The 13,837-nt window shown below is 37.9% G+C and overlaps 1 protein-coding gene across 1 annotated transcript in view; it reads left to right on the top strand.

Moving 5' to 3' along the window:
• Positions 1-2,695: 2,695 nt before the first annotated feature.
• The window catches only part of cubn (cubilin (intrinsic factor-cobalamin receptor)), a gene marked incomplete at both ends in the record, with an annotated part of 135,226 nt that continues 124,084 nt past the window's right edge, over positions 2,696-13,837 (top strand). The window contains 9 exons of the mRNA XM_083905494.1: positions 2,696-2,817; positions 3,050-3,179; positions 4,637-4,732; positions 5,393-5,494; positions 5,809-5,912; positions 6,235-6,361; positions 7,508-7,676; positions 9,425-9,556; positions 10,720-10,815. Coding sequence (XP_083761620.1) covers positions 2,696-2,817; positions 3,050-3,179; positions 4,637-4,732; positions 5,393-5,494; positions 5,809-5,912; positions 6,235-6,361; positions 7,508-7,676; positions 9,425-9,556; positions 10,720-10,815 — 1,078 coding nt within the window. The remainder of the gene's footprint in view (positions 2,818-3,049; positions 3,180-4,636; positions 4,733-5,392; positions 5,495-5,808; positions 5,913-6,234; positions 6,362-7,507; positions 7,677-9,424; positions 9,557-10,719; positions 10,816-13,837) is intronic.

Here is a 13,837-nt window from a genome sequence, read left to right as displayed (position 1 = left end):
ATCAGCACTGCAAAATGGCAACTTAGCAGGCTGTAATATTGAGGTCTCAAAACAAAAATAAATGCTCCATCACCTGCTGGATATGGTTGGCACATAGAGGATGGGAACTTACACATCACCTGGATGACAAGAAATCCAGCCCCTGTCGGTGTTTTGAATGTTACACACTGAAGCTGCAAAGAGATGTTCATGTTTCTCTGCAGGACTCTGCACTGACATATGTCATTCCTCAAATTGTGCTTTTCTAGGTCATACTTGTAATAAATGTCGTTTTTATGGTTCATTACTGTTGTTTTCATTTGTAGAGGGATGAATGAGTAAATATCAATAGTAATATTATCAATATTAAATGAATCAATGGTCATTGGTATATAAAATCAACGCCTTTAATTGATCTAAATTACTTAACATAACAAGTTAATCTTCTTGGATGCAGCTATGTATGCAATCAAGTCATGTTTATTTTGTGAGTGAGTGCATTTAATGTGTACAGGGGACAACCCAAAGAACAAAAACAACAACAGACAGACAGACAAAAAAGTCCTCAGTCTAATGGAATAATGCACAAGCTCAGCCAATAAACCTAGCAATGCAAACATAGTAGTCCAGAATGGTGTTGTTGCTGGTAAACTCTGCTGGCCAATGTTGATGGTCAACTCTGTACGGTCCGTGAAGGAAGTTAGCATGGCAGCTAACGGCAGCACAGTGGATATCTGATGGGGCAGCAACAGATGTGTCGCATCTCAGGTGGTCTCCGTTCAGTGGCTCTCACGTCTGCTCAGGCCTCAGGAAGGTGGTTTAAGATGAATTCAGCTCGATGGTATATTGAGAGACGCTCAAGTTAAACGCGTAATAGCACTAGCATCAGCCAACGGACAACAGCATAGCGCTTGTTAACACTGACATTACGCTAGCCACAGATAGTAAATCCTCTCACAAACACTGCCTATATAACGCAAATACATCGGACGTAGTGAGGTATTAAATACTTATGACAAACATGACATAAAACAAGCAAACAGCACTGTTTAGAATCCATTTGGTCTGATACCGGTAAACATAGAGGCCACCATGTTTCTGTTCTGTTGACAAAATGCAGCCACCCAATTGGTATAGAACCATCACGTTACGAACCGTGGCACTACTTTTGCCCAAGATCTTATTACGTCGTGAACGGACTAGTTCAGCAAAAAACAGCATTGCTATGGAAATTTAGTGACTAACATTTTCTTGGTGGATAAGCATGACTCATTCTTTTTCATGAATTTAAGATTATGTAGTTCCATGCCTGTGGAGCAGGATTCCTTTTCTAAAAGATGTTCTAGGTTCACCTTGCGGCCTACTACTCCCACTCACTTCCCTTTTATAACTTTGAGGCCCAAGCCCCTCCCCTCAAACACTCCCCCCTCCACTCCAAAACCCTGACAGTAAGTTGGCATTGAAAAAAAGAACATTAAAACCGAAAAAAAAATAATATGAAACTGAAAACTAGTGAGGGGGGGGATATGGACATGAATAAGAAATCTGAAGACTGACATTGAAAACTACATTATTCAATGCCAATACTTTTTATTCAGTGTCAATACGTTTATTAAAATGTCACATTTTATTTTCACTGCCAAAAATCGTTATTACAATGCCAAATTCTGTTTTCAATGCCAACTATTAATGTCACGGTTCTGTCCCCATATCTCTCTAAGAAGAGAAAAGTGGACAGCGAAAATAGAGCTTTCAACCCAGAATGGACAGACTCATTCATGTTCAGTCTTCCCCCTGGAAGCACAAAACAATTCTGTCTCATATGTTCAGAGACAGTGGCACTTGTAAAAAGTGGCAACGTGAAACGCCACTATGAGACCAAACACTACATTTTTGACCAAACACACCCACTCAAATCTGAACTTAGGTCACTAATAAGCACTCTCAGAGCTTTTTTTCCTTTAAGAGAGAAGAAAATAATACATATGTTCAGTGTTACATCTATATAATTGTATAAAAGTGACAATATATATTGTCGAAATGTTTTTTAATTGTTCTTTCTGTATTTGATCTGACAGTCAGTTGTTGATTACATGCAGACTACTAGGCTACTTCAGTATATATCCCACTACTAAATAATAACACAAGTTAGACATTATGATTTTCCGGAACTTTGATTGAGAAAATTATCACAAAGTGGACCTATTAGAATTTTAGTTGATTATCCCTGCCTTACACCATTAAGAAATTACAAATGGGGCCATGTAACTTTTCATTCTTATATTTTTGGATAATTTATGAAGTAAATAAGTAAAGCATAAGCTAAACTGTTTTTTTGTTAAAAGAGTTTTCAATTTGATGCTAATGACTCGTATTCTGATATGTGTCGCTTGGTTCTTAGTAAAAATTTGATCTTTAATAAGATAAAATCTGATATTATCTTTTATGGGGTCATTTTAGGTTATACCTATCTGCTCAATGCTAACCTATTTCTGATGAATACTATGTAACTAACACATACACACACACACTTCACAGAACAAGTTATTTATCTCTTACGATCATGTGAGAGGCATTCTACTTCATAAAAAGTTAACCAGCTTTGCTAAATCATGATGTGCTTTATGGCAGAACTGTGAGGTCAAAGTCAGTCAGTGAGCAGCTACTCAGATTTCAGTGAAGCTTCTTTCAGTGCCCAGGCAACACATCTTCTTCTATGGCTGAGGCACTGCGACTCTCATGGCTCTTCTGCATACTCTTTTTTTTCCTGCTCGGTCTGCAGGGAGAGCCGAGGGATGTCGTGCATGCACCAAACAAGAGGAGCGTTAGCGCTGAGCGGTGAGTTGGAATAAAAACTAAAAACCACTTTGTCTTAAATATTATTTCATAGCTCATTTGTCAAACTTTAGATTTCACAAAGTTAGCATCATAGTTTAGTTTTAGCTAATAATTATTTAAAGAAAACTGACATTTGTTGTGATATGAATTATTACCTCAACAAATATGCAGCAAGGCCATAAGTCTGATTGACCTAAAATACTAAGCATGTCTTTGTGATTTGACTGTGTAGGCCACGTATGCTGTCAGATAATGGTCACCTTGTCTTCACGACCGGAGACAATAAAGAGATTCGCTTCCAGACATCAGCATCAGGCCAAGTTAAAGTGAATAATGAGGACCTCACCCAGCTTTTAAGTCAGGTAAGCTATTTCCATTTTGGAAAATTGGATCAGAACCAAATTATTCCGATACAAACATAATACCATTCTGCCTCGCTGATGAACATGATCTCTTCCAAATTTATTTATCTGTTATATGAGAAATTCACACACTCTTAAATGACTCATTACAATTAATTTACTCTATGTCATGCAGCTCAGAGTAATCTCAAAAAACATTAATCTCAGCCTTGAACATTTAAATATTTCCACTGAAGTACTTAAACTAGTATAAATAACTGCAAAATGTCTAAACTGAACTGCTAGTGCACTGCTAAGTGTGTGGTGTAATATTGACCTGTCTTTTTTGTGCTATTTTTAATGTTACATTATTTTTTAAACTGGTGATGCTGCCTTTATAATGTCATTGAAACTGTAAACCAATTAGTTTATCCAAACAAGCTGGAAAAGTTTTGTTTTACAGCCTCATTAAGACTTTTATTAGCTTTTACATATGACAAAGCTTGCTGCTTCTCATATGAGACGAAGAATGATTAACAAGTCAGAAAGCAAACACAGCAGTTTGACAGGACCATGGATCCAGGATCAGCACTATACAACAAAACACATGATCAGATGACTTGAGTCGATGATTCATTTGCTTAAGTGACAGTTTAAGTTTTTCAGTGTGGTTGTACAACAATGACATATTATCAGTGTTGGGAACCACCCTTATACACCTGCTGTCAGTGAAAGCATGGCTGCCAGTGGGGCCATACGGAAAAATACATCTTAGTCACTTTACAAAAATTAAACAACTAAATTAAATCTACATTAGCTTAAAGCTCAATCCCATTTCACTCACATTTTTCAGGACCACCAGTATTACCAGGAAATCATAGAGCAAGGTTTCAGGTTCAAGAGGTCCAAGAGTCAATTGAGCACTGAATCGTTATTTTTTGAAAACATGTTCCAGAGTGGGAACTGTCACACAATGCCACCCGAGAGTTTTTGTGTAGACAACCAATACACTAATTTGGGAAAATAATGATAATCCCATCTATCTCTTGCACTTGCATTCACTGTTGCGTAATCTTCTTTAGTTATTCGTGCTTGGAGTTAGTTTGGCCTGTTGACTTTATGATAACTTTTTACTTTACTTAGTCCCCCTGGCTTTCTTCATTCAGTCTCTGTTTCTGATTGTGTACACTGTTATATATTTGAATAAGAAAAAATAAAATAAAAAATAAACAGCTCACATTGAGGTAAATCTGAATGAAGGGTTTCAAATATTGAAGTCACAAATTAACACATATGAACGTATTGACGAAGGCAGCTCAAAAACTCTTGTGCGCACATCAGAGAAATCTTAGGATGTCATTTTTGGACAAGATCAAACCACACTCATTTCTGTATCGATTTTCCAGATTATCTTTGTCTTCAGCTTTTAATAATTTAAAAGTTTTTATTGAACTGATGACTACCTCATTAATTTTTAGATCAAAACCAACAAAGAGGACATAGACAACATTAAGACTCATGGAGGTGGAATTTCCCCTGAACTCAACAACAGACTTAACCAGCTTGATACTAAGGTATGACATTTAATAATTATAATAATTAAAATTGATTTTTACACAAATATAAAATTGCATTTTAATTTGACAGCATTGATTATGTTTGTGTTAGCAGCTGTGTGTTAAAGGTGCATTATGTAATAAATCTAAAGCAACTGGCCATCCTCCTAATATGTCACAGAGACTCAGGAATAATGTTCATATAACAAACTGAACTCACCAACAACAACAGTACAGCCAAAATATTTACATTAAAAAAAATATTTTGCAGACTGCAAATCATGTTTATGTTTTGAAATCATGTTTAGGCATACGGCGCCACCTACCGCCGTCTACCAATCATTGCAGTCAGCTGCCGAGCAACCACGGGTTGCCAGTTACGTCAGAAAACTAAACCAAAAAGACCTTGGTATTTTGAATTTGAATGTAGTAACTGTTTTTGGCCACATTCTTACATATGGCACCTTTAATTAAAAGTATTTAATTGTGCAAGTAGCTAGTGTTGTAAAACACATTTTGCTTCTTTCCACATTATTCAGATATCAGCCCTTCAGAATAGAGTGACTACAGTTGAATTGGTAAGACATTGAAGACATGTTAGTTGTAATGGCTCAAACACAATAAACCATGTTTCATTTTTTTTTTACGTTTCCTTTTGCGTCTTCTGTTTTACCTTAGATAGTCCAGAAGGTTTCCTGCAGCAGCAATCCTTGTCAAAATGGAGGAACTTGTCTGAATACACTCAACTCATACCACTGTCTGTGTCCCAGCAACTGGGCTGTGAGTTCATTTCTCTTTTCCTTAAATTAAGTGGAAGGCTATTGCAATTGGCTTGATATATACATTGACAAAATGAGAACTGGAAAAAATTACTTAAGTTTACATGCAAGTTTATATGAAGACAAGACATTGTTGAGATTCAATTAACTTAAATGTTAAGGTTTAGTTTTCTTTTTCCAGGTTTGTCAATATTTAGTTTACACTTTGTTGTACATACTGACTTTTTTGTAAATCGTGATTTTTTTGTGTGTGTGTGTGTGTGTGTGTGTGTGTGTGCGTGCGTGCGTGCATGCGTGCGTGTGTGTGTGTGACAGGGTCCCAACTGTGTAATAGATGTAAATGAATGTCAGATACTATCAGGAACCCTGCAGGGTTGTCAGAATGGAGCAAGCTGTGTCAACACTGCTGGATCATTCAGGTATGGTCAAGCTTTTCACATATATGAGTATTATGAGTGAATGAATGGATGAATGAATGAATTAAAACAGTAATTACACAAATTACACAAATTATTTACGGCTGTTGAGACAGACCTCATACAATCATGTCAGTGTGGCCACATAAACCCATTTTACCACAAAAACTGTTCAAAAACCACCATAACACACTGACTCCACCCTGCCTGATTTTGCACACTTGAACCACATTGAACTATCACCAAATGACGATTATGCAATTATGCAATTATCAGTTATGACACTCTGAGACTTATGACTCTTTGTATGTGTCTCTCTGTGTAGTTGTACCTGTTCCCCTGAATGGTCAGGGACTCACTGCACTGTGCGTTATGATGACTGCAGGAATGCAGGACAGGACTTGTGTGTACATGGCACATGTATTGATGCAGACCGGGTTGTAACGGGACAGGTAAGCAGTAATTCAACCATTCAGTCATTTACTAATTACTTGCAAAAAAGTATAATCCACAGTTCACAATATAACAGGGATTTGCGATAGAATGTGGTTTTTATTATTTTCATATCCAAACATCTATGAGTGAACCAATAATTTCCACAGCAAAAAAGCAAGCAAATCAAACAGACATGTTTGAGTCATACTTTTTTTCATAGTTAAACAACTGGAAGCTGTTAAAAATAAAGATGATTTTGAAGGCAAACAATAATGCACACTGATCAAATGGAAGGTTGTGGGTTGAACAGGCAAGACACTTACCCCACATTTGCTCAGGATGGAAGGGTGTGAATAGGTATGGGTATGTGTGATAGAAAAAGTGCTGTGCAGTATGAATGTGGAACAAATTTTTTTTGATTATTTGATTGGAGTGAAGCTGTGTCTTTCTGTAAATATACAGTACATATAACTAACATGGTAAGTTGTATATTGTGATATGGTACAAAAGAAAACTAAATACATTTGCCATTCTGTCTTCACCACAGTCTCACCATGAGTGAGCCCAATATTTCTGAACCAAGTGAGCCTGCAGATGCGCATATCACAAGTTCTTAAATCATTTGTGGCCGTTGTTGACAGAAATTATGAAATGAGGGTGGTACTAAACATTTCCTGGTTATGAATATGGTTATGTCTCGGCAAAAAAAGCACTTGCATAGTGCACACCATCGGGCCATGCTCAACCCATATCCAAAATTTTACCTCAATCTCTGAATAAAACACACCATGTTACTGGGTATAAACATACAGGGATGCCCTCATGAAACAGTAACAATATGCAACACATTTACAGTGACTGAATTTTGTGTCAAATACATTTGATCTCTGTCATTAAAGAAATTTAGATTTGCCAAAATGTAACATTCAAACATTTCATTTCAAATTTAGAAAGTAATGTTTCCCATGGTTTGCAGAAAAGTAAAATTGCAACATTTTGTCTGGAAGACCAGTTTGATAAACATTAACGTTTGTTTCCCAGGGCACATAGTTGCAAGAACTTCGAAAGCATTACTGTACTTAGTCCTTGTATTTTCATGATGCAGCTTTATGGTAAATTGATTTTGATTGACAGAGATTTTATGATTTTTCCTTAACAAACAGCCTCAATACAAGTGCATCTGTGAGAGTGGCTGGGAGGCACTAGCTGGGAGCGCAGCCTGTATAGCTGATGTCAATGAGTGCAACCTTCCCAACAAGCCTTGCGCGACCAACCCAGCTGTTCCCTGTTACAACACCCAGGGCTCATTCTACTGTGGAGCCTGTCCTGCTGGTAACATGCAATATCACAACTAGCACTGGGCTCATCTTTAGTACAGACAGATCACTGGTATTGGATCTCTGATAAATTTTCATGATTTTCCTTTGTAAATCCTTGGTTGTTTGTATAATAAATTTCACTGGGCTCCTTCCACAGTGGTACTTGTCCTTCAGGTAAGGGGGCAATAAATGTACACATGAATTTTTGAATGTAATTTTATGAATTATTTTATGAAGGTGTGATACCTGGATATCAGGAAGTTGAATATAAATAATTTCCAACTAAGTCCTGGGGATGTGTTTGCAGCACTTTTCATCTTGGCATGAGTCTGCTTTAGCTCTTCCCTATTCTGTTGACGTGATTTGTGAAAATGTTCTTTGACCACAGTTACAATGTCTATATTGGTCAAATTTATCATATACAGTGTCTCTGTCTCAGTTTTAAAAAACATAGCAAACAGTTTAGAAATAACTTCATGATGGCACTAAACATTGGTTAATTTATTTATTAATTACCACAACTCTGATGTTGGGTAAAATTGCTTTGAGTTAATGTTTACCTTCCCCATTTCTGAAATAAGTTTTTTAATGTAATGTTCTGAAATAAGCTTTTTTTCTCATGGGGTCATTTTCAACCTGTAGTTTCATAAAATAAATTAAATGCACAAATATCCACCTTATTCCTGTGGCTACTGGATAAATCATTATGAATGAAACTCCAAAACTGGAGCCGAAGTGAAAGCAGCAGTGAACTATTTTTCCAGTGGTGGTGGCTTTGGCAATTACATGGCTGGAAGATTGTGCTGTTCCTGCGGTGCATAAGTATCCTGCACTTTGAAAATCACCCAATATTGAAACTTAAACCCAGTCTTGAGACTCTGACTTTGCTCTATGTCTGTTTTGTTGATGTATCCCACATTCTTTGTTCTAATGCAACTGATCTTTCTGCTGTGTAAATAGTAAATACTGATCCGCCTGGGAGCTTGTCAGATTTTTCGTAGCTTCACCATGGGTAGTGATTCAATTCTTTAAATTTATATTTAGGAAATACAGACACTGTTGTATCACATTGCTCTAATGTATATTCATACACAATAAAGTAGTCTAGGAGTGTTAAAATAACACTAAAATAGTCAATTTCTCTTTATATTTAATGCTCAGTGTCATGTTAACATTAATTATATTATTAATATTAATATAATATTATATACTATAATTATATAATATTAATTTAAAATTAACTCACATCCTGATTGTACTTTATCCTAATTACAAATTGTGTTAAACTGACAGTTTCAGTGTAAAATTGAGATTACATAGGAATGATCACATCATCCCTTTTGACAGGTTCATATTCCCACATGTTCAGTTTTGCAATTGCTCCGCTTCAGTGACAAGATGTGCCGGAAGTCACATCCAAAATGCATGCAAGGTATCCTGGGCCATAGGAACACTGTGAATATTAATGAATCACTCATTTTCTTTGTTGTCTCTCCATCTCTTGTTGCTTTGATGTTTTCAACTATTTCCCTGACCCTCCTTCTTCTGCTCACTCCCACTGTACCCTTACTATCGTTTCAATCAAAACATTTCTCTGGTCCATTCATAAAGCTGTTGTACATTGACATAGACAGGTTTTTAAGTAATGTCACTCTTCTAGTAGTTGTTTTGTAAGGGTTGTAATTGGTCAGGTTGAAATAATGCTACTGTGCAATCTCAATAACTAAATATGTTTTCCTTAATCCCTCTGTTATATCACAGGCTGGCTTGGCAATGGTTATAGCTGTCGGGATGTGGATGAATGTTTGACCAACAATGGTGGCTGCTCCACCACTCCCATGGTGCAATGCTTGAACACCATGGGCTCCTTCCACTGTGGTACTTGTCCCCCAGGTGAACTTTTTAATGTAATTTTATGAATCCAAATATGGCACAGAAGGTGTGATACCTGAATATCCATTGTGTGTATGCAAACCTTGCTGACCTTATGCTGTCTGCTCCCTGTAAACACATTTAAAAGTGGTCACATTATCTAGGAAGTAAGTTGAGTTTAAATCATTTTAATATCCAACTAAGGCCTGGGGATGTGTTTGCAGCACTTTTTATCTAGGCATGAGGTTTGCATCTCAAGAATTTGCTTTTCTTTGGTTTTCAACAAAATTGTGGCCAGACATGGCAAAACTGGATTCTGAAAGTGCGATTTCCAACACATGCAAATCGGATAGTATTTGTCTATGATATGGCCATTTGAATGTAGGCACTCCTCAAACTGCTTTAGGGAGAAATTTAGCCTCAAAGATTTACACCTTCTGGGAACCAAGAGACAGAATCATCACATTTACATAGCACAACACCCTCCTGGTCTAAGCTGAAACCACACCTCTCTGTATGAGCACAGATACTATTGTTGTGAGCTACACTGCTACACATAACAATACATATACATACATTACAAACTGGACATAATATCCCCTTAAGATTTGAAATGAAGGGGGGGGGGGGTAGCTTATTCTGTTATCATTTCTTGTCCTTACACTTGTGTAGTCATACAGTGGTATGCAAAGTTTGGTCACCCCTGTAAATTTTCATGATTTTCCTTTATAAATAATTTGTTGTTTGAATAAGAAATTTCAGTTAAATATATCATATAGGAGACAAACACAGTGATATTTGAGAAGTGAAATAAAGTTTATATGATTTACAAACAGTGCAAGAATAATTTAAACAAAATTAGGCATGTGCATACGTTTAGGCCCCACAAAAGAAAAATGTGCATCCTTCTTTATAACCACAGTTATAATAATAATTATAACCAGTTATAATGTCTATATCTGTCAAATATGTCACGCACACCATTGGCTGTCTCTTAAAGTAAAAGCACATATAAGATAAGTTGAGAAATAACTTACAAGATGGCACTAAACATCTGTGAACAGTCATACTGATTCAAAGGCTCATGTCTGATTGTCATGACTGCTCTCTGGGTTCAGTCTTACAGTCAGTCTACACTTTGACAAAATGAATGTGACTGTTGCTAAATGGTTTTACATTTACAGGTTATGAAGGTGATGGGAGAACATGCACCCAAACGAATATCTGTGCGAACAACAATGGAGGCTGCTACCCATTAGCTATATGCTCCTCCAGCCCAGGTAAATACAATTCATTTCTTTTTCTAACACTATTTAGATGAAAGATGGGAATAACAATATTGCTCATTCACTCAACACTCTAAATTGACCCCTGTCACAGGGGCCACGTCCAGTGTACTCCTAGTACCAGTTGTTATGCCCCAGTCTAGGGGGCCTAGGACATAACATGATATGGCCTCATCTCCCCCAAGTCCCAAGTGACCACAAACAATGATTTAGTGAAATACTAGGAACAATGATTTATTTACAAAAATAGGTAAAGTAACAATATGTGTCCAGCCATGGCAAAACCGGTCACAAGCCTACCAAGGGACATTTTGAGTTATTGACAGATTCTGAAAGTGTGATTTCTAAGCTTTCCAACAATGTCCAACACATGCAAATCTGATAATGTTGAAGAATATATGTCCATTTGAATGAAGGCACTCCTCAAACTGCTTTAGGGAGAATTTTAGCCTCAAAGGTCCCCTATTGTGCAAAATCAACTTTTTAATCTTTTATTACTTATATTTGGGACTCAGGGGGCCATACCAGTCCCCAAAATGTGAAAAAACAAGACTCAGTCATGTTTTAGTGGTTCCACTTTGTGTAAGTATAGGCGATAAAACACGCGATGTTTACACCTCCCGAACCCAAGTGACGACAGTGCGTACGTTTCACCGTGAATGTTGGCACCCCGCCAGGCAGAGTACTTCACAGCTCCACCGTAGCTCCCCCTTGTTCCTGTGAAATACGAGACTGCAGGCGAGGTAGGAAGAGTGGCTGCACAGCAGAGCACAGTGTTTTAAGGCCACATTATACTTCTCCGACTGCATACGGTTATCCGTCTGCGTCACCACGGAGATGCCTCGAGCCTTTATACTTCTGCGTCGTGGTGACGGACACGCGCTGCAATTTCCCGCCCGATCAGTAGGGGTTGCTGCGCAAGGTTGTTCTGCTTCAGGCTACAGTGAGCAATAGCGTCTGAGAAAGAAAAAGACAGAAAGACTGTTGTTGTTGAAACAGTTGCCGTTTCTCACTTTTCCGTGTGACGGAATGCAGTTTTAAGATAATTTGAGGCGAGAAATTGGCCATTTAAAGTCTAAACATGTGCTGTGTGTGTTAAGATATTACGTATTTATAGTTTGGCAGCGGCGTTATTGGCGGGGATCAGCTCGACGTCTGTGGACGCTCTGTGCTCACTGTGAGCCGGCACAGAGCAGCTTAGCTCGGCCTGTCCTGAGGACCAATCGCAGCTCTTGCCGTCTCCGTTGTCCCTTGACGGAGTGACGGACACTTAAAAAATATTTCGTGCAGTCGGAGACGACGCAGAGGCTCTTCAACAGGCTCTGCGTCGACGCAGAGTCTCTGCATAACCTACGCAGAGCACTTTACTTAGAAGTATAAATTGGGCTTTACACAAACTTCTAGCCTCAGAGGACTTGTGTGTCCAGTGGATATATTTTATTTATGAAAAAAATGTTCACAAGCTTCACAAGCCCTTTGATGTTGATCGTGTGTGTAAATTCCTATGCTGGAGGGACACCTTGAACGCACCAGTTACGTGCCTGCGGTTAGCGAGTGGCGTGTGGATCAGTGATATGAGGAGCACGCGTTTGAAAGCACTGCAGAAAGATGTAGATGTTGTCCTACATTTTTCAACCAAAGGCTTCCTTTCTGTCGTGTTTCCACGTTCTCTCTTCTTGTGTTGTTGATCCACACACGTTACTTTCAGTCACAGTTACACTGGTGCGTTCAGGGTCTTTTTCTAGCATGGGAATTTACATACACGCCGCGCCGCATTAATCGTTTTTCTTCGATTTTAATGTTTTTTTGATCGCGAGAAGCCAAAATCGTGGTCACTCACTATGCATTACGGTGAAACTCAGTAACAACAGGTAAACGGGCATTACTATGGGGTATATGAAGCGGGGGTTGGGACGACGGTGCATGACAATAGGTGATAAGTGGCGACACTCCCCTGGAAGCAGTGGATGTGTGTTTACCTGGGTCTCATTCACATGTAAATGACCAGTCACAAAACCGAGCGTTTTGAAAAAGGCTGTTTTGGCAGGGTTTTTGAACTGCTATTGTGCTTCATCCTTATGATATTTTGACTAAAGCATGACACAGACATGTTCATTAGGGCACCAGGACCTAGTTTAACTTGGGTTAATAGGGTATAATATGGGACCTTTAACACCTTCTGGGAGCCAAGAGACAGAATCCTCACATTTACATAGCACAACCCCCTCCTGGTCTAAGCTGTCAGTGAAACCACACCCTGCTCTGTATGAGCACAGATACTAGTATTGTGAGCTACACTGCTACACAGAACAATACCTAAACAATACATGAAAAAACTGGACATAATATCCTTTTAAGATTTAAAATGAAATACCCTAAAAAAGATATAGGGGTGTGGGGGGGGGTTTGGCTTATTCTGTTATCATTTGTGTAGTTATACAGTGGTATGCAAAAGTTTGGGCACCCCTGTAAATCTTCATGATTTTCCTTTATAAATCATTGGTTGTTAGAAAAAGACATTTCAGTTAAATATATCATATAGGAGATAAACACAGTGATAATTGAAACGTGAAATGAAGTTTATATAATTTACAGAAAGTGTGCAAGAATTATTATATAAACAAAATTAGACATGTGCTATAAGTTTAGGCACCACAAAAGAAAATATTTGTGCATCCTCCTTTTGCAGAAATAACAGCCTCTAAACGCTTCCTATAGCTTCCAATTAAAGTCTGGATTCTGGAGGAAGGTATTTTGGACCATTCTTCTTTACAAAACATCTCCAGTTCAGTTTGATGGTTTGCCCCGGCACAACTTCAACTTTGTCGCTGATTCCTGGACATTGTTCTCAAGAATCTGCTGATATTGCAGACGTTCTGTAAATCATATACACTTTATTTCGCTTCTCAAATATCACTGTGTTTGTCTCCTATATGATATATTTAACTGAAATTTCTTATTCAAACAACCAATGATTTATAAAGGAAATTCATAAACATTTACAGGGGTGCCCAAA

This window comes from Microchirus variegatus (genome assembly GCF_963457635.1).
Source record: "Microchirus variegatus genome assembly, chromosome: 2".
NCBI classification, from domain to species: domain Eukaryota; kingdom Metazoa; phylum Chordata; class Actinopteri; order Pleuronectiformes; family Soleidae; genus Microchirus; species Microchirus variegatus.
Note: the sequence above shows the minus strand (reverse complement) of the source record. Positions and strands in the feature narration are given on the sequence as shown.